Source organism: Aquarana catesbeiana, linkage group LG07 (assembly GCF_042186555.1).
Source record: "Aquarana catesbeiana isolate 2022-GZ linkage group LG07, ASM4218655v1, whole genome shotgun sequence".
In the NCBI taxonomy this organism is placed as follows: Eukaryota; Metazoa; Chordata; class Amphibia; order Anura; family Ranidae; genus Aquarana; species Aquarana catesbeiana.
The window spans coordinates 88,383,557-88,410,667 of record NC_133330.1 but is presented as its reverse complement, the minus strand read 5'-3'; the positions used below and the strand labels follow the sequence as shown (position 1 = coordinate 88,410,667).

The 27,111-nt window shown below is 42.3% G+C and overlaps 1 protein-coding gene across 2 annotated transcripts in view; it reads left to right on the top strand.

Annotated features, from left to right (window-relative positions):
• STAB1 (stabilin 1) overlaps window positions 1–27,111 on the top strand; it is a 508,133-nt gene that overhangs the window by 265,812 nt on the left and 215,210 nt on the right. For both annotated transcript variants that reach the window (XM_073592448.1, XM_073592449.1), the window contains one exon: window positions 6,236–6,281. In XM_073592448.1, coding sequence (XP_073448549.1) covers window positions 6,236–6,281 — 46 coding nt within the window. The remainder of the gene's footprint in view (window positions 1–6,235; window positions 6,282–27,111) is intronic.

Genomic DNA, 27,111 nt, shown 5'->3' with positions numbered 1-27,111 from the left:
CAGAGTAGATTTTTAGGGCTAGTTCACATCTGTGTGGTGCGTTTTTGGTCCGTTACCATTGAACTTTATAAAATGCCCAACGGGTAGATCAGCCAGAGATGAGTGGAGCAAGGCACCACATCCAAATAGTAAGGATAAATAGAGAATTGGGAGAGAGGGACTTTTAAGGTGCCAAAACAAATAAAGCTAAAACATGTATAATAAAAAAGGTTTATTGTACATGCGTTCAAAAAGACATAATAATTTAAGTGTAAAAATGTTGTAGATCAAACCAAAACATTCATGGATGTAATATATTACTGTACAGAAACGTTATTCTCGACATGTTACGAGAATATAGCTATATAGCTTCTTCCAGAGATTCGTGATTGTGTACAGCGTATCAGGGGGGCTGAGTTATGTGTGGAGCACGGATGGTTTTCAGCCTTCTTTCTGTGTTTTTTTCTAACGTTATTATCAAGTGTGGGCATGGCCGCATCCATTGATGTGAATTCAGATTTTCCAAAATGGCCGATGTGGCTTCACGTGTGTGTATGATGTCATCACTTCCACGCATGCGCAATCGGCACCTCCAGACGTCCGCATTTGATTGGCAGATTTGTCTGCCATCAAGTGGGAGGACTACAAATAGCCCTGCATGGCGGTGGTTTAGCTTGCTAAGACCATTCGCCATGCGTTCACCTAGAAGCCCCTCATCAACCTCTGCAGTTTCAAAGGTAATTAACTGAAGTTTCCTTATGTTACAATATACTGACTCTGTTTACTTATTTGGCTCTAACTGCTTTGGCAAACATTGTTATGCCTTGCAGACTTACTGAATCTGGAGCTAGTGAATTTTGATGTCTTTAGTGATGATTATTGCCTGATTTCCCCCTGTCCGTTTTTTTCTTTGCTTTAATTAGCTATAAGGTAAGAGCCAGTGTGCATCGCCGCACACATTTATTGACAATCTAGATGTAGGTTGTGAGCCTTTAAGTTTAACAATAGGTAATTTCCTACTGCTTGTACTTGGGGCAGGTGCGATTCCCAATCTGGGCTGTGGATGACCACATCGTTCAAATAAGTGGCTGCGTACGAGCAATGTGATCTCAAAGTTTTGTCCATCATTCACTGGAATGATGCAGGGGCCCCATGCAGACCAAAAGGCATCTGCTTGTACTGAAACAAGCCCTCAGGAGTGGGAAAGGCAGTCTTCTCCTTAGCCAATTCAGTTAGGGGTATTTGCCAATAGCCTTTCGTTCTAGGGTCATTATGTAGCGGACCTGTCCCAACCTGTCCACAAGTTTGTCGACCCGAGGCATTGGGTATGCATCGAACTTGGACACTGTTGAGTTTCCTAAAGTCGTTACAAAACCTGATAGTGCCATCGGGTTTTAGGACCAGCACTATGGGGTTCGACCAGTCACTGTGGGACTCTTCTATCACGTCCAACTCTAATATATTTTTGATTTCCTTTACATTTACATTTACGCAAACCCCTGGTTCCGTCACTATATCATGCTGGATCACCTTGGTCAGTCCGGGTAAGGGGGAGAAAAAGTCTCACTTTGTTGTACTACGAACAAGGAATCCGTTAGGGGGATGTCAGGTGTCACTGCTATCCAGTCTGTTGGAGGCAGGCATGCGGCCAATAAAATCTCTCTGTCCTTCCAGGGCTTTAAGAGATTCACATGATACATTTGTTGTGGTTTCCTTTTCCCTGGCTGGTAAACTTTGTAGTTTACCTCCCCTACCCTTTCGATAATCTCAAAGGGACCCTGCCACTTGACTAGGAACTTACTTTCAACCGTGGGAACCAGTACCAACACTCTGTCCCCAGGGCTGAAAGTCCGGACCTTGGCATCCCGATCATAGACCCTCCTCTGGGCCTCCTGGGCTCGCTCCATATGTTCTTGTACTAGGGGCAGGACAGCTGCGATTCGATCCTGCATCAAGGAGATATGCTCTACAATGCTTCTATATGGGGTGACCTCTCCTTCCCACGTTTCTTTTGCGACATCTAGCAGCCCCCTGGGATGTCTACCATACAAGAGCTCAAACGGGGAATATCCTGTGGATGCCTGCAGAACCTCTCAAATGGCAAACATGAGATATGGTAGCAAAAAATCCTTATTTCTCCCATCTTTGTCGCCCACCTTTTTGAGCATACTTTTCAAAGTTTTATTAAATCTTTCCACAAGACCATCCATTTGGGGGTGAAGGACAGAGGTACTGAGATGGGAGATTTTGTGTAATTTACACAGTTCCTTGGTAACCCTGGACATAAATGGGGTTCCCTGATCGGTTAAGACCTCTTTTGGGATCCCCACGCGACTAAACACCTGGACTAACTCCTTGGCGATAGTCTTAGCGGAGGTGTTAAGTAAGGGTATGGCCTCAGGATAGTGCGTTGCATAGTCCAGGATAACCAGAATATGCTGGTGACCCCGGGCAGACTTTCTCACCGGCCCCAACAGGTCCATGCCAATCCTCTCAAAAGGGATCTCGATTATTGGTAGTGGTACAAGGGGACTGCAAAACTGGGGCGACGGTGCCGACATTTGGCACTCGGGGCACGATTCACAGTACTCCCTGACATCTGCATACAACCCGGGCCAGAAAAATCTCTGGGTGATTCTCTCCCTGGTCTTTTCCATACCGAGATGTCCCCCAATTACATGACCATGGGCCAGGTCTAGCACCACCCTGCGGAAGGGTTTGGGAACCATTAGCTGTTCTTCCTCGTCTTCTCCGCATTTTACCACCTGATACAGCAAATTGTTTTTAAGGGCATGTAGGGGAGAGACCCCCCCCCCCCAGGATCCACCGGTTCGCCATCCACCATCTTAACGTTTTCTCTGGCTCTAATGAGGGTGACATCTCACAGTTGCTCTGTACAGAAATTCTCTCTCCTGACCTCTAAGTTGGTCACCACATTCTGTCGACTCTCATTATCAGGGTCAGAGATGTTCTCCTGTTCGTTACCCTTGGGTTGGGAGCTAAACCCTACTAAAGCTTCATGAAGCAGTGAAGGCACCACCCCCACTGACTGTGTCACACTGCCCCAAGAGGGGGTATCAACCTCAACCACCGCTGTCCACATGGATGCAAATGACCCCGATAGTACTGGGGTGTAGTTTTGTGGAGTTTACACAATCACTTCTGACTAGGGTCACCACACTACCAGAGTCTAGCAGGGAGTGGCTTTCTATCCACTGAAATAACACACATTTGTTTTTCGATGCGACTCTGACATGATGCAGTACATACGACCTGTACAAAAAGAGATGCGCGTCTTTTCATATAAGCATAATCGCATTGCATTGGTTCATCATTTAAAGTGCAGTTTGCAGCAATATGCCCTAATGCATGGCAACGATAACACTGTATGTGCTCTACACCCGGTCCTCTCAATGGTCCCAAAGACCTTTCTGGCTTTTTTGGCCAGTCTCCAGGTCTAGAACCCACAGTCTCATTAGCTGTAACAGCGGTCTTATCAATCTTCCCCATGCCCTTGAACCCTGGAACAGTCTTACCAGAACCGCTAGGTGATCTTGCACCCCTAGACACACTGAAGTGGGGCATAGATGGGTTCACCAAGTCCTCAGCAGTGCACCTCTCCACTAGGTCCACCATTTGGGTTGCAATTTTGGGGTCCCCCTGTTCGACCCACTTCCTCAGAGCAGCAAAGAGCGCACGCAGGTACCGGTCAATTACCACACACTCCACGATCTGAGGGCCTGTCAAGGTCTCTGGCTGCGAACAACTTCCTGGTGACGTGGACCAGGTCGAACATTTGAGAACGGGGTGGCTTATCACTGGAGCAGGTCCACTGATGCATGCGCTGGGGTCAGACTGCCATGGTGACAACCAAGCATGCGAGTATCTCTCTCTGTCTTCAGAGTCTCAGTCCTGGGCCTTATCTGGTTCCAGATCAATGTAGGCCCTTTGAGGTTCTCCTGTCAAAAATGGGGTCAACAGACCCGCCCACTGTTCTTTTGGCCATCCTTCGTGGACAGCGACTCTCTCAATAGTCACACGGTATGCCTCGACATCATTGGCAGGCATCATCTTCTGTAAGTGGTATGAGGCATGTACCAATTTTGATTCCACTGGAACCCCTTTTTCAACTTCACCAGAGCCTCTGCGAACTGCCAGTTCATCTCTTGCTGGGCCGCCTGTTGTGCTGCAGTGGCCTCTGCAACTTGGCGGTTGGTTTCCAACTGAGCTGCATTGGCCTGTAGCAGGGCCTTTAACATTTCCTCCATCTTTAGAAACTTGCAAAGAGAGGTGAAAAGAAGAGTTGGGACTTTAAATGCGGCAATAAGTGGGTAAGTTCATCTGCTTCCATCCATATTAAACATATATTAAAAGAAGAGGGTTGGGTGGGACTTTGTATGAAGCACGGCTAGGTAATAAGATATTCAATCACATGATGGTAAATTCCGAAGAAATATATATTGAGTAATTGAAAATAACATGATAGACAATAGTAACACCTTAACAGTTTATTAAACATGAATCACTGTAATAATGATAGATACATAGGTATATAGTAATAAAAGGTTCCAATTCATAATACAGATAATGATGTTAATAGTTGTACGAATTGATAAAATTTGTGTTATTAAACCTCAGAATCACATGATTGCTATAATGTAGCATAAGGCTGGGGCTCAACGCGTTTCGAGGAGATGTCCACTCATCAGGAGCAATAGCAATTGGTATAGATCTATAGTAGAACAAAAAGGCAGAATAAACAGGTGTTGGACACACAGGGGACACAGGGCAGAGGCGGGATGGGAATTCTCCAACACTCTTACCTGTATGTTAATTGGGTATATAGCAAATAATGATGTTGTGCATGACTGGAGGCACCGTGGCAAAACAGGCATCCCAAGGGAGCTGAGGCCGCAAAACCATGCCCACACTGATGCCAAAGAAGGTAATATGAAAGGCATCAGTGGTAGTGTGGTCCCCATTGATCAAGTATGTATTGATGCAGGCTATATAATAGTTGCAGTGGATATTCTGTAAAAGAAAACATGATATAATGTGTGTGTGATATATATATATATCTCTGCATATGAGCAGATAAGAGGACTACAAACTAAAGAGGACTACAAACTAAAGCGTGTCAAAAAGCAGGTAGAAAGTATATGTATTGGATAACCCACGTACCCAACCAAGATGAAGTGTAGACAGAAATAAAAAATAAATAGACCCGGTGAATAAACCAAAACCAAGGAAGTGGTACCTAAAAACTTGAAAAGGAAACCATGACAACTAGTGTGTTGGGGTCTGAAGGTGAGAGAAGTGTGTGCTCAACCCACGTGCAGTCTTTATAGCCCCTATAGAGTGCCCCAGCCATAGAGTATCTTTTCTTTAGAAACGTCCCGCATTCTCCACCAAGTGTGGGAGATTAGCTAATGTGGATCAACTTTTCTGGGGGAAAAAAAGGTCAGCATGCAGGCAATTTCTTTAAAATCTGGGTTGCCAGGTTTATTTAGCAGAGGTTAGCAAAATAATGAAAACAAACAAAAATAGTAAAACAAATCCTTGCCGTCCATCCGGCGCTAAACTATACAGTAGTCTCCTCCCTATATGGTGTGGGTCTGGTCCCCAAAATCCACAAAACATGTGGCAAAGCAAACCTTCTTTTTAAGTCCAAACAGAGCTCTCTCTGATTCCCTTCTGAGACTCAGGCCAGAGCTATCCTGTGCTCTCTTCCTGCTCATTTAAAGTCCATCTGAGTGTGAACTCAAGTGGGCCACAACATCTGGACCGGAACCAAGCCTGCCACCGAGGCTGGAAAAACTCGGGCGGGATTCCTCTTCAGTCTCTTGCAACAGAACACATGCAAGGTGAAATATATTGATTATTCATTACCTCACCTCGCATGCCGTTACAATATGTTATAGCTTTATTTGTTTTGGCACCTTTAAAAGTCCCCCTCTCCCAATCCTCTATTTCTCTATAAAATGCGCATTTTAATGAAAGTGCATCATGCAGACTTTTTTAATGCACTGCAATCAAAACAAACAGGTGTGAACTATTGTGTATTGTAATTGACTACTCTTTAACTATGTATCCTATTTATGACACCTACAATGATTTCAGCAACTTTTCGAGTTGTTAAACTTCCAAGAGAAACCTCATACCGAACAAGCTTTCCGTATTTTTGTGCACTTTGACCCAACTACACTATTGGTTATGAATTTAATTAAATTTTAAAGTGCCACCTTTTATTTTCTAGACATTAAAAACGATTTATGCAATGGCACCTGCAACTTCAATGCCAAGTAAGTGAAACCTTTTACTAAAAACAATATTTTAGATCTAGTGAAAATAATGAACTCCCTGTGTGCTACCTGTGTACCATCTTAGATGAGGATAGGAACATAGAAAAGTGACGGCAGAAAAACTCAGAGTAGTCCATTAAGTCTGCCCATTTTTTTTTTCTTTTCGTTAACTTTATATAGATCTATGTTTGTCCCAAGCATGTTTGAAGCCATTTACTGTTGACTGTCTCACTACCTCTGCTGGAAGTTCATTCCAAACTTCAACTACCCTTTCAGTAAAATAATACTTAAGACTCTATATTACCAGCAGCAACCAATGAGATTTTTGCATTTATTTTCTACTGCAGCAGTTCAGAAATGTCTGTAAACAGCAGCTACTATTATCATAAGGAATCTAAAGAAGTGTGTGTAGGCAGGTGCAGTCTATTTTCTCCATGGCAGGTGGCACTCTTCTGCAGCGGCCCTGTTGCTGGAGAGGAAGTCAGGGGGAACAAGGTTCCTTTATGGTTTCCTGGGTCACTGGGGAAGCTATCCTATTGGATGCTGATGCTCCACGTGACTCACAGCCATTTTGGGTCAGGCAGAGCCTTTTAAGGCCCTGGCTCCTGGGTTTTGGCATGCTTTAGCGAGTGGACAGAGTAAGGGCAGATACTCAGTCTGTGAAGAGACACTAACATATAGCTAGGCAAAGGTTCCTGACAAGGAGGGTAAGCGTAGGGCCTCATCTCTTCTGGACATTCTCCCGATTGGGGACCAGACATCCTGGCTGCATTCAGCCCTTTTTCAACAGCTATAATCTACTCCTGTCAAGTTACTGAACTGTGAGTGTGCCCAGCTGGGTGGCTTCCCCACCAGGTTGATTGTGAAGTGTTGCTGCATTTCTTTAATACAAGTTTATTGCCCCCCCCCCCCGTGTGAATTATTGGCTCTGCACCGCGCTGCACCCCACCTACGTGTGTCTGTATATAAAATGTGAAAAAGGACAGCTCACAGTAATTTGCCAGGATTGCAAGAAAGCAATCTGTGTTTACTGTGTAGTGTAGTGAGTGCATTAAGATGTGTGTCAATGAAAATATCAGAAGATACAGGAAAAAGGAAAACTCATCACAGCTTTGACTAAATTGTCCCTTTCTCACAGGCCACTGAAAAATTTACAGGAAAGTACTAAGATGTGTATTGGGAAAGAAGACATTTGTATGACAGGCCTTCCAAAAATGATATATATTGCACAAAAGCATGACCCAAACAGCTGTTCATTTAAAATGCCTAAAACATTTTAGATGCAATAAAATACTTGAAAGAGGCCATGGAGAAACTGATGGACTTTAAGAAAGGAACTGTGATAATGATGGGAGATCTGAACTTTTGCATGGACCCCGGACTAAATAGTACGTCCCGTGTGCAGGGGACTAGAAACGTATTATTAAAAATGATCAAACAGAAAATGCACCAACATCAACTATTAGACGTTTGAAGGATCATGCACCCAAAAACGAAAGATTACACGTTTTGCTCCCCTGTGCATGGGACGTACACTTGAATCGATCACATAATAGTAGACCATAAAGCATTGGATTTAGTGTCTGAATCAAACATAGAAATATCCACGCTATTTGACCACTCCCCAGTAACTATGAAAATGAGGGTAACAGTAACACAAAGACCTTCTTACACCTGGTGACTAAATTAATCATTAATAAAAAATAAGAAAGATGTAGAAATAATTCAAAAGGAGTTGGAGAGTTACTTTCGGTCCAACAATACGAAAGAAATCTCTCATGCTACCCTCTGCGAGGCCCATAAGGCCTACATTAGGGGCATTTTCATCTCCATCGGGGCTGAAAAAAAAAAAGAAAATAAAAAATATGAATTCAGCAATAGATGAAATATATAGATTGGAACAAGTTCATAAAAAATATAAGGGTAAACACCAGGAAACGCTCCATCAATTGGCAGCAAAGAGAGACGAATTAAAGGACCTGATGGTACAGGATACGAAAATAATAAAAGACAGATATCAATGGGGAAATAAAACGAGCAAACATCTGGCCAGGTTACTAAAAAAGAAAAAATCAATAAATTATATAGAAAAGATCCAAAATAAACAGGGGGAAATGGTATACAAGACAAAGGAGATTGCAGATGTGTTCAAATTCTACTACGGAGCATTGTACTCAGAAAACCATACGGGGCAACAAGACAAAGATAAAGTAAGGAAAATATAGAAGAGTTTTTAGCAAGAGCGGGCTCCACCAAATATCCGAAAATGATAAGGGAATGTTAGATAAACCTATACCTGAAGAAGAAATTAATAAAGCATTACAGGATTCTGCCCCGGGAAAAAGTCCTGGGCCAGACTGGTTTACAACGAGTTATCTAAAAATGTTCAAGGGTATTTTAATACCAAGGCTATGTCAATATATTAATGGATTAGGCGTGGAGTATGACATGAGTAGAGAGGCCCCGTTAGCTTCAATAACAGTCATCTTGACAGACCAATATCCCTCCTAAATGCGGATACGAAATTATATGCAAAAGTTTAAGCTACTAGGATACTTTAAGTTTAAGCTACTAGGATAAAAAACCTGGTGAATGAACTCGTTCACCCAGATCAGGTTGGATTTATTCCGGGGAGGGAGGGGAGAGACAATGGAGTGAGAACTTTGCTCCTCCTCCAGGAAATAAAGATTAATGAGTCCCCAGGTCTATTCCTGTCGATTGATGCTGAAAAAGCCTTCGACAGGGTAGACTGGGGACTCATGATTAAAACGATTCGGGCTAATGCAGACATAGGGGGTATTAACATTGGGAAAGATGAACACAAATTGGCAGCATTTGCTGACAATGTTTTATTTTACATATCTAACCCTAGGATTACATTACCAAACTTACTTAGAACCCTAAAACAATATGGAGAACTCTCAAATTTTAAAATAAACCTTAATAAATCTGAGATTTTAAATATAAATATAAATAAACAGGAAGTGCAGAGCCTCCAAAAGGATTTTTAGTTTCCATGGAAGAAGGAGGGTTTAAAATTCCTAGGGGTTAAATTAACAACTTCCCTCAAAAAATATATAAAGTAAATTTTATCCCTCTATTAGATGAAATCAAAAAAAAAAAAAAAAAAAAAATGTCATTAAGGCCCTTTTCCTGGATAGGGCGTATCAACACGGTCAAGATGGTCCTTCTCCCGAAGATTACTTATAAGTTTCAAATGTTCTCCATTGCACTACCGCACTATTATTTTAAAACATTAAAATCTATATTAATGAAATTTATTTGGCAAAATAAAAACCCTAGAATCTCTTTTGCAGTTTTGAGACAGGGGAAAAAACAAGGGGGTGTAGTAGTCCCCAATGTTAAAAAATATTACTATGCAGTGGTATTATCACGAGTGGTGGAGTGGGTAAGGGAGAAAAGTGAAAAACGATGGGTTAATATAGAAAATAATTTGTGTGAAGCACGGCTAAATAGTTTAATATGGAACCCCTCTCAATATAGGGTACTGGGAGTTAAAACGCATGAGATGACACACGAAATGCACTGAAAATTTGGGATTTAATTCATAAACAAAGTAAATGGAAACATAACTCGCCCTTAATTTTTTTGAAAGACAATGAATATTTTTCACCAGCTATAAGGACAATAGGTGGCAATTGGATAAAAAGAGATAATGCACAACTAAGGGACATAATAATAAAGGGAAAATAAGCACGCTTTCTGAGTTACAACACACGGATTTATTACTGATTAATGCGCTACCTCCAGTTAAAGCACTTTGTAGATAATTTGCCTCAGCCTAGAAGAACAGCAGAAGAATTAAAACCATTTGAGCGGCTTTGTGTAGCGGGAAACGCAAAAGGAGATATTTCTCGGCTCTATAAAATGCTATTGGCAAATGATGAACTGGAGGTACCGCCATTCTTAATAAAATGGGGAAAAGAATTAGGGTCACTTGAGTATAGAGACAAGATTGCAAAGATTTTGAATTTAAGACATAACTCTGCCATAGATATCAAGACGGCTGAAATTAACTATAAATGTTTGACAAGGTGGTATGCTACCCCTGACAAACTAAGTAAATTTCAAGCGGAGAAATCTTATGAGTGTTGGAGAGGATGTAAGGAGATTGGAACGATGGCCCACTTGTGGTAGAATTGTTCCAAAATCAAAAAATTTTGGAAAGAAATCTTACAACTTATAATGGAAATTAATGGTAAAGTGGTCCCAGAGGACCCATGGATATGCCTATTCCATGGAATAGAGGGCTCTATGAAACAATATAGGGAATCAATACCACCTCATATGTTGAATGCAGCGAAAAGTCTTATACCAAAAAAATGGCAGGAGGATGGAAGCCCCACAATGCGGGACTGGGTTAATGCTATAGAAGGAACATATGAAATGTAGGGCCTGAGATATAGTGGACCGGAAGCAAGAGATGGGATAATGGATAAGTGGGACTGTTGGCAAGAGTTTAAGAAAACGTGGAGATATGGAGGTCATGACTAGTGGAGACTAGGGAGAAAGTAGTTTAGGACACAATTTAACTGTTCTAGATTAAATGTGAGGGGTGCCTGGGGAGGAGGGGGGTGTGGAGGGGGGGGTTTAAATGTATTGTAAGTTGATAACTGCGCTGTGCAGTTCTGTGGTATCATTTTTTTTTTTTTATATAATGTAATGTGATTTGATAAAATAAAAGAAATAATTAAAAAATAACATTTTAGATGCTCTTAGTATTTTAGTTACACATCTAAGATATTTTCTAAGTTCTTTAGAATTCTTACACACACGTCTATAGAAAAAGATAGGAAGCAATCCCAAACTTTTTTTTAATCTAGTGTGGACTAGAAAATAATCTAAATATTCTTGTGGGTGGGGTACCTTTCACGCGGAGCATGCTCATCAATGCCTGGGACCATGCGGGAAATGCAGTCATGTGAAGAATCTAATATTAAGGCAATCTAACTTTAAGGCAGTTCCCTGTATTAGAGATGAGCTTCCATACTGTGCAGTAAGATGCAAAGTTTCTCTGAAAAGGACTGTCCCATGTCACTACACACTGAAACTGATGTATGTTGCATTAGGAGGGACATGCTGAGCCTGTGCCCACTCCACCAGTCCAGCAAACCGGTTACCTCTCTCCCAGTAACAGAATGGGGTCCCACCGAGCCTTAGCGTAGACCTCATGCGTGCTCGATATTAACTCCTTCCTTCCCATACCTATGTGACCAGACCATTGATCTCCATAATGCAGATTCAGATCTGGTTGCTACTGGAAACTGACCACTAGGGAGGGAGAGAGACAACAACCCCCTCTCTACTGGAAGACCTGTCGCCTTACCAGGTACCACGCTTAACGACTGGTTGCTTGGTGTCTTTGAACTTGTGTTTGGTTATTCTTAGCAACAGCATTTCTCTTTCTTATCTTGCTGAGTTATCCCTTTGGTAACAGTGTTACTTCATACCCCTTTGTGCCTTACCCTGGTTCTTTAGATACGTCAGAACCAACACCCATTTGAATAACTTCAGACCAAGGCTTGGAACAGATCATGTAACTTTACTTAAGAGACATCAACATTAGGCTTCATGCACACTGGGCTTAAATAAAACGCCAGTTCCCTCGGCAGAAAAAAACGCTCATATAGAGTGTATTTGTATACAGTTTAGGAGAATTTATCATTTTTTTCTGCCAGAAAGCTCCAATCATAAACGCAAACCAGAAGGTTTTGTTTTTTTCCTGCCTCTAAACGCTGAGCTCAAAATATGCCTCTAATCATCCTAATGTGCATCGACACATAGAATGACATTCAGCTGCTTCTACAGGCATAACACAAAACTCCTGTAGAAGCAGCGATATTTAAGCCAGCATGAAGCCTTTCAGTCCAAAATGAAAAAGTTCAATCTTTAACTCTGACTACAGCTGTGTGGCTGCCCAGGCATACCTCTGCGAAGTGGTAGTCCATGCTGGTGCTCTCCATGGCTTGGATGTCCTTGGGTGTCTGCAGCAAACTGTAAGGCGCCACAGTCCCAAAACCACAATTTGAGCCAAGAGTGGGAACGGGAGTGCTTTTGGTCAGCTTAGAGGCAGGAGGGCTCGGGTCTTTGGAGGCAACTAACAAGTTTGGAAAAAAGGTTACCCGGGTTATCGGCAGCCTATCAAGGCACAGCAGTCCCAAAACCACAAGTTGAGTCAAGAATGGGAGCAGGAGCCCTTGGACCTTAGTCTTCCCCATTTTTTTTACCACAGGTAGGCTGGGACCAAAAAGCCTGGGAACTGAGCGCACACACTTAACCCTTTCCTCCACCTTGGGCCAGTTGCTAACTTACTGATCAGTGTTAACACAACCTGCCTACAATGTTATTGGTTGATATGTAGAAAGAGTCAGGGCAGCCATCAGAAATTTTGGGGCCCTTTACACTGCTTTTTTTTTTACACGGCCTGCCCCCCACCCAGGTCTTGCCACCAACATTCCCCAGGGCCTGCCCACTGGCTATCCCATCACGTCCTTCAGTGCACCCACTTTTATTTTAACACTCTTACAACTTAATATATCCTGCATCCCATGTCCTCCTCCTTCTCCAGTCCCATCTCCTCCATCCTATGTCCTCCTCTGCCAGTCCCATCTTCTCCATCCCATGTCCTCTTCCAGTCTCATCTCCTCCATCCCATGTCCTCCTCCAGTTCCATCCCCCCCGTCCTCCTCCTTCTCCAGTTCCATCACCCCATCCCATGTCTCCCTCCTGCTCTAGTCCCATCTTCTCCATACCATGTCCTCCTCCATCTCATATCCTTCATACCACATCCCCTCCTTCTCCATCTCATGTCCCTCTCCTCCTCTTGTCCCATCCCCATCTCATGTTCTCCTCTTCCAGTCTCATCTCCCCCATCAAATATCCTCCTCCATTCCATGTCCTCCTCCAACCCATGTCTTCCTCCTCCAGTCTCATCTCCCCACTATTTTGGTCCTCTCTCGAAGTGTCCTCCCTCTGTAGTCCTTCTATTCCCCCTGTGCCCTCAGTTTGGTCCTGATCCAGGTGATGTATCTCAGTGTATGGTCCCTCCTTGGTCCCGGGGCTCAACTCGCTCTCTCCAGACACACAGCTCTGATCAATCACACTTCCACATTCCCTCTGCAAATCTCTTACCCTGCCGGAGACTATTTACCCTACTCATCAAAGGGAAGGGTCCAGATGGCACACTATACGTCCATGATTGGACAGAATGTTGAGAATTGTGGTGGTGAGGGGAGATGTTTTTAGAGGGCCAGGAGAGAGACTGAGCGGTGCAGCAGCTGGTTGAGCAGACAGGGCTGCTGCTGTACCTGCATCTCTTATTTTTTTATGACTCAGTGTGGGACAGCTTAATGAAAATCGTGGCAACTAAGCGGGCAGCATGGGCTCAAGGGGCAGCTGCTTTGGGCCCCACGACAATGACTGGATCCAGGGCAGCTGCTTTTTTTGCCTAACGACACCCAGGCCCCCTGCATGTGTATGGGCAGCCCAGGAAAAAGTGTACAGCATTTTCTTTAAGGCATCTGATGTAACCTGATGTGCAGTATATTTAATTTACATGCAATTTCCAGAAATTATTGTGTTTTGAAATCTCAGAGTGTAGAGGCCAAAAGCTAAGCTAAGACCAAAAGCTTGCATTGCTGAATTCCTCTGAAAATGCTAGTTGCCTGGTTGTGATGCTGAATTAACCACTTAAGGATCGGAAGGTTTTACCCCTTAATGACCAGAGCACTTTTTGCAATTTGGCACTGCACTGCTTTAACTGGTAATTGCACAGTCATGCAAGGCTGTACCCAAATTAAATTTGTGTCCTTTTTTTAACTACAAATAGAGCTTTCTTTTGGTGGTATTTGATCACCACTGGGATTTTATTTTTTTGCAATATAAACAGAAAAAGACCGAAAATTTTGAAAAAAATGACATTTTCTACTTTTTGTTATAAAAAATTTTTACGCAGCTTTTAGTTTATTTTAGTTTATGCCTATCTCATTTCTTGAGGTGCTAAAATGGCAGGGCAGTACAAACCCTCTCAAATTACCCCTTTTTAGAAAAGTAGACACCCCAAGGAATTTTCTTAGAGGCATGTTGAACCCATTGAATATTTAATTTTTTTGTCACAAGTGATTGAAAAATGAAAAAACAAATTGTTTTACACAAAGTTGTCACTGAAATAATATATTGCTCACACATGCCATGGGTATATGTGGAATTACACCCCAAAATACATTCTGCTGCTTCTCCTGAATACGGCATGCCAAATGTGAGAAACCAATCACCGCCCTCAGAATCTCAAAGGGTATAAACTGCCCATTTCACTTCCTCACTACCTGTCAGTTTTGCGCGCATGCGCTTTATCAAAGACTTTGATAACGCATAGAAACGGCATCCATCAAGCCTGCATTCCTGGTCCTGGTCTCTTCCCCTTCCTTCTTGGCAGGAACCACCCAACTTCAACGCGAGCACGTTCCATCTACGGATCGTCTCTCTCTGCTTCCGGCTCCAGGCTCCGCTGCCCAGGTCAGCTGATCTGTCCACCATACGTTCAGTGTTCTTGCCCCACAGCAGCATGCTGACCCGGCCTCACAACATCCCGCGGCCCGCTGCAACTTCAGCTCCGTGTCGATCCGGTGTTCCACCCCCAGCAAGTGAATCTCCCACACATTTCCATTCGGAGTCCATCTGGGACAGCATGACGATTGGCGCCCCACTGCTGGTACTTTGGATGTCGTTAGCTTCTTACTGCCATGGAGATCTGCAGCGGTATCATAGACTTTGCATAACTTTCATTCTTTTATTGGTACTTTTGCTATGATCCATGGTTGAGTGCTTGAGGATTTTTGATTTTGTACCTGCAAAGCAAACAATGATTAACAATAAAACACTGTAACAATAAAACATTACAATATAATAGTATAAAGTACAGTAAAATGGTACAACTGCAAAGCAAACAATGGTTAACACAAAAACACAGTAAAACATTACAGTATAGTATAAAGTACAGTAAAACAGTAAGAACAGAACATTAACTCAATAAAACGACAAATATTTTTGGCTTTTTTCTGCTTCTTTCTGACGCTTTGTATAGCACATAAGCGCAGGGGCGGATCCAGGGGGGGGCAACGGGGCAATTGCCACCCCCGAGAAATGTGATGCGGGGCAGGTGAGAGAGCGGGCGTGTCCGTGAGCGGCTCCGCTGGCGGGTAAGAGCAGGCAGCTCCGTGGCGCCTCCGCGGGTGGCTCCACGGGTGGGTGAGAGAGCGGGGGGGCGGGCGGCACGGTTTGCGGGAGGGAGGGCTGGTTGGCTCAGTGTGTGTGAGGAGTGGGTGAGAGTGAGAAAGCAGGCTCAGTGTGAGCGCGCAGCTGGCCAATCAGCTAGCCGGGGGGCAGAGGAGCAGAGAGATGAGATCATCTCTCACCACCAAGAACCTGCCCTGCATCCCTGCAGTAACTTCCACCCTCACTGTGCAGGCAGCGTGGGCAGCAGAGAGATTACATTATCTCTCTGCTGCCTGACTCTGGGACAGCAAGAGACAAAACACCACCTTAGCAGGTAAGTGACAATCCGCAAGGTGTGGCAGGTGACGTGGCAAGTGACAATCCACAAGGTGTGGCAGGTGACATGGCAAGTGACAATCCGCAATGTGTGGCAGGTGACGTGGCAACTGACAATCTGCAACATGTGGCAAGTGACAATCCGCAATGTGTGGCAGGTGACGTGGCAAGTGACAATCCGCAATGTGTGGCAGGTGATGTGGCAAATGACAATCTGCAACGTGTGGCAAGTGACAATCCGCAAGGTGTGGCAAGTGACAGTCCGGAAGGTGTGGCAGGTGATGTCACAAGTGACAATCCGCAACGTGTGGCAAGTGACAATCCGCAAGGTGTGGCAGGTGACAAGTGACAATCCGCAAGATGTGGCAGGTGACAATCTGCATCTGGTGGCAGGCAAGTGACAATCCACAAGGTGTGGCAGGTGACGTGGCAAGTGACAATCCACAAGGTGTGGCAAGTTACAATCTGCATCTGGTGGCAGGCAAGTGACAATCCCCAACATGTGGCAGGTGATGTGGCAAAGTGACAATCCACAACCTGTGGCAGGTGATGTGGCAAAGTGACAATCCGCAAGGTGTGGCAGGTGACAATCCGCAACATATGGCAGGTGACGTGGAAAGTGACAATCTGCATCTGGTGGCAGGCAAGTGACAATTCGCAACGTGTGGCAGGTGACGGTGGCAAGTGACACACTCAGTGCTCCCACTGATTCTGCATTATGGTGAGTTGAACCATTTCATTTTATACTACAATGTAATAATAGAAATAATCCGCTTCAATCATCCTGACACCATAACAACCATGGTGCCAGGATGATTGAAGCGCCAACACCAGCCATTTCCCTGATAAATTGCCCACAAAAAAACATACTTTCTGGCAGTGCCCCTCCCGAGACAAGACTCTGGATCCGCCCCTGCGTAAGCGTTCAGCAGAGCCAATTGGAATAAGTATACAGACACTTTTTTATACCAGCGTCTGGCCTTACAGGCAATTAAGTACGGCGCTATCATCTGGTGGTTGAAGTCCACCCCTCCCAAGGTAAGGTTGGTATTCGTGGACAGGGAGGGGCTTCTCAACAACACCAGTTGGCATTGTAATTTGGACTGCCTTGTCTGCGTGAATGGAAGACAGAACAAAAACATTCCGGGTGTCCCTCCACTTAACTGCAAGCAATTTATTACACTTGAAATAGGCTCTCTCCCCCTGTCTAAGTCGGGAATCTACAAGCCGTTGGGGGAAAGCCCTGGTGATTAGGTCGCACAGTGCCACATGCTCCATTTCCAGAATCAAAAAGGTGACTAAAAAGTGACATGCTTGTGTAATAATTGTCCACGTATAAATGGTAACCCTTTCCAAATAAGGGTGACACCAAGTCCCAAACAATCCTTGCCGCTGCTCCCTATGTAGTCTGTGCAGTCACGAGGCTCCACAGTGCTATCTTTTCCCTCATAAATCTGGAAAAAACATGTGTAGCCTGTTGCCCTGTCACAGAGCATATACATTTTGACCCCATATCTGGCACACTTGCTGGAGAGAAACTGTTTGAAAACAAGGCCGCCAGAAAATGTAATCCTCATCAACACAGACAGCTTGTGTGGGCGTATACAAGGCTGAAAATTTTTGGTTGAAGTGTATTATGAGGGGCCGAATTTTGTGGAGCTGATCATATCCAGGGTCACCCCGAGGATGACAGAGTTCGATGTCATTGAAATGCATGAACTGCAAGATTTGCTTGTATCAAGTCCTGGCCATGGCAGCAGAGAACACACATATAATGAATTGGGTCAGTTGACCAATATGACCACAACTCATTCTTTTTAGTAATGCCCATGATGTGGGATAGGCCCAGAAAGGGCTTAAATTCAGGAACTGTTATAGGTTTCACCCATCTCCATTGCTGTTTTCCATTTCCATTGAGAAAATTACAGCCCCTAAAATTGAAAAGGAAAGAACTTGATAAATCTGATTTAGAATGTATTATGAAAGAGGTGAGACTGGAGCAACAGCCAACGACATTTCTGAAAAACACAGATTGGGGACATCCAGCTGCTAAGCATTTACTGCTATCTGGCGAAATCCTCGCGGACTGCTCAAGGCAACCAAAGGATTCGAGATACCAGAGGATTCAAGTGTCCCCGCAGAGGGCTATATCTGTCTGCTCGTATGACCCCGCTCTTTAGGGGGTCCACCGGTTCCGGTAAGGGTTATCACATACAGAGTTTACATCGAGCTGTCTTTCATTTGTGGACATTTTAAGGCTGAATATCTGGACCTTGATACCTGCTGTGGATTATAACTCACATATTTTTTCTATCACATCTAAAGAAAACGCTGCTCATTTTATTTTATTTGTATATGGACACTAATGGTCTTATGGACATTGTTTTTTGATTTATTGATTGCTGTGCACATGATTTTTTTCAGCTGTCGCTATTTTGTTTATTTCACAATTCATTTATGTATACATCACCTGAAGGAGTTTAGGATGCTCAGGATGCACTCTTGATTCGGGTGTGTCCTGGTTTTCTGTATGGTATTGGTTCACACTATTTCTTACAGAAGAAATATTTAATGTAGCGCAACTTTTCTTACTTTGACATTTCTAGCCAAATTGTCTGGCAAATTTGGGTTTTCAGCGATAAATTGACAAGCATATAAATTTCTTTGGTCCACAATAAATCTGTACAGATCTTCATTGAAGAATGGCTTGTGAAAGCCAAGGGGAGTTAAATTTGCTGTTTCCGCCTGAATTCCGGGTCGGCCAGTGAATGGGGGAAGTACGGGCGCTGCAGAAGTGGTGGGTTGCCAATCAGTATTTGCAAACACATCAGGAAGGACACTTTGGGCTCTACCGGACAGTGTTTGAATTCTTGGTGGCTGTGGGACACCACTTGTGCTAGCCACCGCACCAGCTTGAACTACACTTATGGGACTCCACCGTGTCACCAAGTGTTACTTGTTACCCTGAAAAATCTATATTTAAGATTTTCATATCTCATAGATATGATGTGGGTTAAATAAGAGTTAAATAAGAGTGAAAGCTTAAAATATAATAACATTTATTAGGAAGCAGCTGAAAGTCTAGCTAATACACAATCATCTATCTATCGTCTTACACCAAGGAAGAAAATATTAGGTTGAAATAAAGTATTTACATGAAAGAATACAGGGTATATTCCTCACTACAGTAATCTGCACACATATTTAGTTACAAGTAAAAGGGCATTCCTTTCCCATAATTACCCATCCTTACCAAAGTTCCTTTCAGCTTGCTGGTCTATCAGAAAGAGACCGTCACCTCCCCCTTGGCTCTGAGTATATCAAACCAGGCTGATGTCTCATTGGTTGGCCTAGCTTGGATCATGATTGGAGGACTGACTCCATAAGTCGGCCCCTTTTCATGCAAATCCTTGTGACTATGCTGGCTGGGAGTTAATTGAATTTCCCCAGGAATTTAGGTGTTGATTATGGGTTGGGCCCCCTCCAATGCATATCCCAACATGGGATCCTTTGAAAGGAGTAGGTGTAAAACAATTGAATTGGCTCTGCATTGTTTGTATATACAAGCCTTGGCCCACATTCTCTGCTCTTAGCAAAAGCTTAAATGAAACCCTTTTTGCCCGGCTTTCATAGATGCCAGCTAAATGAAATATATTCATCAATACAATATTTTACAGTTATTAATGGAGATTTCACATAAACTCATAAGGCAACAGATGGCCCCTTGTGGCCAGTTGAGAATATGAGACTCGGCCACACCTAGAATAATGGTTTATGTGCAATCTCCTTTACTATTTGGCACTTTCGGCTTTACCCTCTGAAATGAAATAAAACTCTTTGAGAAGAAAAAAAAACTTTTAAACTCTCCATCTCTACAGTTCACACTTCTGGATCCCAGTATTGGTAGTCATCACTTGTTCTGGATGTCATAAGTCCAAAATAGAAATCATGCGAAACAGCACTAAAACAAAACAATAAGGAAAAAAAAACAAAAACATGAGGATCCTTGTTCTCAACAGTCCAATAATAACAATAGTCCGATAATAACAGTACGAAAGTCCATAAGGCGAATCTGGTCCTGTTGCCCTTGCTTCTGGGACGACCTTCACTGGTGATTCCAATTGGATACAGTATACAATAATAGCCTGGGGACCAGCTTTTCCTGGCTTTCTAAGATTATACTTTATTAATGTGGACAAAGGTAGAGAAATAAAAACATAAGTACATTTAAAACATATGCATTTAACTGAATGCTTGTCTGGTAAGTGTGAGCCCTAAGGACCTTTGATTAGAATTGTCATAGATATACTGCGACATACTAATGAGACCCCTTTCCCAGTGACATGTGTAACAATTTGAATGGTTACGCCCTTCAGCCAGGTGTCTGATTTTCATTCCCCCATCTTTCTTCCTCCATTGTCATATGCCTGCAAGTACCTCTGCCCCACCTTCTGTGGAATACCACATTGTGTGTGTGTGTATGACTCTTCACGTGTTCAGGGGAATTTTGTTGCTATTGCAACTCACCACTAACCCCTTTTACTGGAACTGTGTTCCGTTCAACCTTGGCTGGTGCCAAACCTTTGGGCATATAGCTCCGTCCTTGGCTACCATGTGTAGCTACTGTATGAGTCCTGCCTTTAGCAGGCTACGGAAGAGGTCATGACTTTAAGAGTTCTCTGTGCAATTTAAGCAGTCTCGCCTACGCAGACAAAAATAACTTGATTTCAGAATACGGATAAGTGGGATGTCATCAGTCACTAGTGGCTTCAGGAACAATCAAACTAAATTACTCTTAAGTACAATTGTACTATACTCCCTGCTATTTGCCAATCACTATGAGTCTCACCAGTCCCAGTATATCTATGTGATATTCACGCAATGCTCTTTGAACTTTGTTATGGCCCGAAAAAGAAAACTGACCAACAAAAAAAAAAATTGATCAATGATCACATATGATGACTGCCCAATATTAGAACTGTAGAGAGGATTGTATGTCACATATACAAAGAAAATAGTCACATGACTGTTGCTAACACCCAGGTGTTACTGTCATAGTTGGTAATAGCTACAATCACATACATTAATATAACAATTATCCAATGTCGAAAGAGAGAAGAAAAACTGTTGGAACTTGGTCCATCCCCAAAATGCTATAGGGAAGCTTTAATATTCTATATTAACATTTCTAACCATTTTAAATGTTCTCCATATAATGTTCCCCCTACTCCCCTCTTTTTCTTTTCTTTATTTTACCCTAGTGAAACTAAACTCAAGAATTGCCAAAAAAATAGAGGTACTATAGAAAAGAAAGAAAAATAGTAAACATCAAAAAAAAAAGAATTAAAAAAAAAATTAAAAATCTTTCTTCCCTCTTTGTTTTTTTTTTTTGTAAACAAAAAAATTACCGTTTAAGAAAAAAGAAGAATAAAAATGAGAGAAAAAAAATTTAACAAATTAAAAAAAAAATTGAATCTGTATTCTGTCAAAAAAAACATTGAAACTGCCTTCAAACATTGTAGCTATTCAAAAGGCAACACCCTCTGTCGGTGGTGATTAACATATTAATTGACTCAGTGCAAATCTATTTGCAAGTCAATCAGGCCACAAGAACTTTTATTACAGAAAGCAGGATCTCTGTTTAAAAAAAAAAAATGTTTCAATTTTTTTCTTTTTAGAATTTAGTTGGGCCTGACTGCAATTAATTAGATTCAAGGCTTCTCCTTAAAACAAAAATAAAAATTATGTTTTAAGGTCCTCTGTGTTTCAAAGTACTTTGTCCAGTCTGGGTCCAATCCTTCGTCCTTGTCTGTGTATTTGTCCTAAAATACAAAACTCAAAAATTAATAACACCTCACTGTACCTCTTTGAGAGGTTCATAATGGACTAAACTAGTAGTGGATGATTGGAACAGACTTCCAGCTGAGATAATGCGTCCATCCACAGTAAGTACAGTCAAAAATGTACAGACACACCCACATATCTGTACTCTGACAAACAAAAAGTTATAGGAAAACCTGGTGTGTTTGTAAGTACTTAAAGTTTAAGAAGACAACATGTAGACATAAAACCTTTACACATATTAACAGCACATGTGTCAATTTGGAAGGAAAAACAAAACACCAGACCTATTGAATCCATAAGATGCCACAAGGTGCAAAGCAATGCATTGGTATGTATTTTCCACGTATCAGAGTGAATGAAACTTCACTCTAAGCCACAGGAAAGGAAATATTATCAAAACAAAATCCCTACAGTTTCTCAGAGTTATAGGGATCGAGATCTCTTATCTGTGCACAGGTTATTTATTCGCGAATACATATAAACTTGTAAAAAAAAGTATTAATTCAAACTGGTACCAGTATTGAGCTCATTACAAACGAGAAAAATTAATAAAATAATCATAAACAGTACAAAGCACGCGCATTAGTGTGATCACACTTATTGATGGCCATAAAACAATGGTGAGTACACCCCTACAAAAAAAAAAAAATTTTTAATTACACATGGACCGTTCATACCCATGCATTCCATCACTCAGACACACCCATTCATTTAGAATGAATCCCATACATTCTGGATAGAGCTTTGTTAATTACAAATGAATAGCTAGGCGTTTCTGGCCACTGGGAGAATACAAAGGAAAGAAGAGAGAGAAAGAAAAACCAACACAATGGTCTGTTACACCTTACCTTTGCACAGCAACCTACAATACAGCTGCTTTATATGTACATTTATTTTCAGGAACTCACTTAACCTGAAAAAAAACTTGTAGAAAACAGTTATTAACTCTATCCCCCTCTTTTTTTCTCTTTAACTTTATTTAAAGCAAACAATGCATTATTCATACGTGTATATTGGTAAATGGTCCATGACCTTCCTGTCTGGATATAGTGACACTTAAATGCCATAGAACTCTAAAACATAACTTATATATTGTATTGCCACCCCGGCTTTAGTGTAGTGGTTTGTTTCTTGATGGACAAATTACTCCCTCCATTTTTCCAATTCAAGGAGTCAATAACGTTTCTTTTAAAGGATTGGAATTCTTTCACAAACTCATCCCGTTCCTGTTTAATTTGCCTAATCTCCTGCTGTAAAGCCTCATTTTCAGCTTTAATAGTTGAGGAAGGGATGTATGATTTTGCATTTTCATATTTCCTAGGCCCTTCACCCCAGCGCGGTGAGTATACTTCCACATCACGCCTCTTGGTTGTATATTGCTTGTGTTTAAATAACTTTTTCTCAGAAGACAAACAAAACTGCGAAATATGGCCCCATAACCCACACGTGTAGCACTTTATCTTTTGTAAAGTATTAAAGCATCTCTTAACAACTGGTGTGGTTTTAGGCCGAGAATATTCCATGGCTCCAACTTGATTAACCACTTTTCCTGTCTTCCTAGGAGGTCTAGGGGTATTTACAAAAGAGCTCTCACCTTTTAATGAGTTGTTGAAATTAACAACTTCTCCAGGAAGGGATAACTTCCTGTTGTCTCTAGAAATACTCAACCTGGTTGCATTACAATCTATGGTATGTGTAGATTGCACACGCTGCCCTGGGCTGGAAGATGCCTTAACCTGGCCACTAGGCCTTCTCCCATCTAAGAGCTCACAGCTCTGTTGTACATTGGTTGCGTGTGGAATGTGTTCATTAGTTTTAATTTTGCCAATGAAGGCAGCCACACTCCTGAGGGTTTTTACCGGTTGAATTGGATATACATCTGAAATCCCCTCATTTCCTTCACTATCAAACCCCAAACATGTTTCATTTCCTTCAGGAGAGGAGAGGGTCTGGATCCTACCCGTGATGGGGAACTTGTCTTGCTCCTCATTTGTGGATAGCTGGCCCCCATTGTTTAGTGGGTCTGTGACCATGGTGCATTCTCGATTTTCCTGTGGCTCCGCGATTTCTCCCATCACCACAGGAAAAGTAGAATTAGGACCCATATCTTCACCTCCCCAGTACTCTTCATATTCCTCTGTGTCCCCAATTTCATAGGCACAAGTAGGTGCCGTAGCATTAGCATGTTCACATCTGCTAGCCCCAGCCACCTGTCCTTTGAGAATTGAAATTGTTTGTAGCAACTGTGACTCTGTTTGTGTGCACTGTGTGTGATCTTTAAATTTTCCTTTCTTAGTTTCATGTAACTGATTTTGGATCACTTTATAAGCACTAATTATGTGGTCCAGTTCAGTCTCCACTTTGGTTAGCATGTTTTTATATTGTACCACTTCTTTTTGAGCCAATTTGTACTTTTTAACATTTTCCTCCTGTAAGGCCTTAACCATTTGATTAAGGGTAGTTAAGGTTTGTACTTAGTTATGTAAAGCTGTATTCTCCTTTTCCCTCTCAGAAATTGTACTATTTTTATTATAGACTATATCTTCTAATTGCTGTATTTTAGCATTCATAGCCATGCAAGGCAACATACTGCAGTGCTGGTTTGTCTATGACCAGGATGTACTAGGCCGCTGGTGCTTGCCAGTTCACCAGAAGGTTGAGTGGCACTAGTACTGACACTCTGCTGCATACGAGAACCATGCGATTGTGGCACCTCAGCAACAGAAGAATGGGGTTGGGTACACCTGAGATTAGCAGGGACCACTACTCCGTTGTCAGAGCTATCTGTCAGGGTGCTGCTGCTCTCTACAGGTTTGTATGGTGAGCCTGAATCTGATTGTGATTCTAACAGTGAGGCTTCCCCTGCGCTCTCATCTGTTATGCTCAGTATCCTGTAGGCCTCTTCACTATTGACCCTTTCTTTTGACATTTTGGACACTAAATTTACAGGTACAGCTAGTGTGACTCACAGGTAAAAAAGCACCTGGTTGTCAGAGACTGCTTGAATCGCTACAAAAAAATTAACTGCTAGCGCTAGCAGGGATCAGGCGTGACTCTGCTAACGCCTCAGTTTTGTGTGCTGTGTATTGGAAGTGAGTGATCTACTGATCCTGTTCTTGGGTGGGCTGGGCAAATGGGGCTAAACGCAGGTGCTGGCAGGTGTCGGGGCTGATCCTGCTAATGCTGCATTTTTGGGAAAACTATACTATTGGGGACGCTAGTACCCAATATATTGGACCTATATATTGGTTCACATATATAAAGCTTCACTTCCAGGTTGAGACCCCTTTTCCTGTCAGTTGTGGCATCAAAGGGCGAGGGTGGTGACCCGGAATTTCTACCTGCTGTGGACCTCATTGTCCAAATACACCCATTCCTCCACAAACTTATCAATTGTGTATACGTTATTTAAAGGACACTATTTCCTGCACTATTTATGTATACGGACATTCACTTTATTTATGCATTTAATGATGCACTATTGATGCATATGGACACTTATTTTTAATTTTATTTTTATTACACATTTAATTCACTGCATATGTTTGTATTATTTGATTGATTTTATTTTGTATATTTCACTTCCACGTGGTTTATTTCCAATTTTTTCTTTAAGAGAGATTGTTTAATTTAGCGCAACTTTATTTATAATTTGTACACTAGCACCATTAGATATCAGGTGTTTTTTGTTGCTGCTTTTTGTTTTATTCTAGCGCGGTATTTTCTTAATTTTATATTTATGTTTGTTTAGATTCAAGTACCTGTACCTAGCCTTTTAAGAGGAGGCTTGCGGGCGCTCGCGTCTGCCAGGAGCTTCGTGAGTTTGATCGCGGGTCCCGCGGACGCGATGACCGCGGGGTACCCGCGATCGTCTCACGGAGAGGAAGAATGGGGAAATGTAAACAAGCATTTCCCTGTTCTGCCTAGTGACACTGTCACTGATCACAGCTCCCTGTGATCGGGAGCGGTGATCAGTGTCGTGTCACACACAGCCCCTCCCCCCCACAGTTAGAATCACTCCCTAGGACACACTTAACCCCTACAGCGCCACCTAGTGATTAACCCCTTCACTACCGGTCACATTTACACAGTAATCAGTGCATTTTTAATTGCACTGATCGCTGTATAAATGTGAATGGTCCCAAAATCGCGCCAAAAGTGTCCAATCTGTCTGCTATAATGTCGCAGTCACGATAAAAATTGCTGATCGCCGCCATTACTAGTAAAAAAAAAAATTATTAATAAAAATGCCAAAAAACTATCCCCTATTTTGTAAACGCTATAACTTTTGCACAAAGCATTTAAACGCTTATTGCAATTTTTTTTTTACCAAAAATATGTAAAAGAATACGTATCGGCCTAAACTGAGGAAAAAAAATGTTTTCTTATATATTTTTGGGGGATATTTATTATAGCAAAAAGTAAAAAATAATGTGTTTTTTTTCAAAATTGTCGCTTTTTTTTGTTTATAGCGCAAATATTAAAACCGCAGAGGTGACCAAATACCACCAAAAGAAAGCTCTATTTGTAGGAAAAAAAGGATGTCAATTTTGTTTGGGAGCTATGTTGCACGACCGCGCAATTGTCAGTTAAAGCGACGCAGTGTCGAATCGCAAAAAGTGCTCTGGTCTTTGGCCAGCCAAATGGTCTGGGGCTTAAGTGGTTAAAGTGGAAAAAAAAAAAAGGTTATTCTTAACTGCACTGCACAATAATATTGCACAGAAAGGTTTCTTATCTCCTCTTCTGCTAGTCCACACTGGCACTGTCAGCAACTCTCTCCTTTGGGTGCCTCCTGCAGCAAGCTGGATTCTAAGGAGGCACCCATACGTGTTTAGGGACAGAGGGGGGTAGGACAGGTACCTTGGTGTAGAGAATGCATTATGGTAAAAACGTTTAGACTTTAGAAAGGAGGGAGAGATGAGGGCACTCTGGCATAGAGTCATGGATGGATAGGGAAGTTTGTTTTGAATATTAAAAATTAATTAAATTGTGTTTTTGGTTTGTGGTGCTCAGATCCGCTTTACATTTTTTTCTCAATCACTGGCCTGAAACAAGCTTGAAGACCAAAAGCTTTAAAAAGGATTTATTTAATTTTTTTCTGTTTCATACTTACCTATGTAGCACCCTCTACTTCAGGTAGGTGCTAGTAGTAGGATTTTTGTCAGTACAGATACATTTATTCAGACCTAGCTGTAAACTGTTTGTTTTGATCTGTGTGGGCTGGGAGTGGCTCAGAGTAGGCGGGTAACTCACAGATAGCATCATCTTTCGGTTACATCCCTTCTGCTTCTAGAGGTTTCTACAAGGAAGGAGGGGAAGAGAGGTGGGGCTGTTTGGGGTGTCTCAGGGGGCCCTGACCAATCCCTCAACTAGGATTGGCAGGGGGCAGTCCCCCTTGAAATACCCAGGTTCAGCC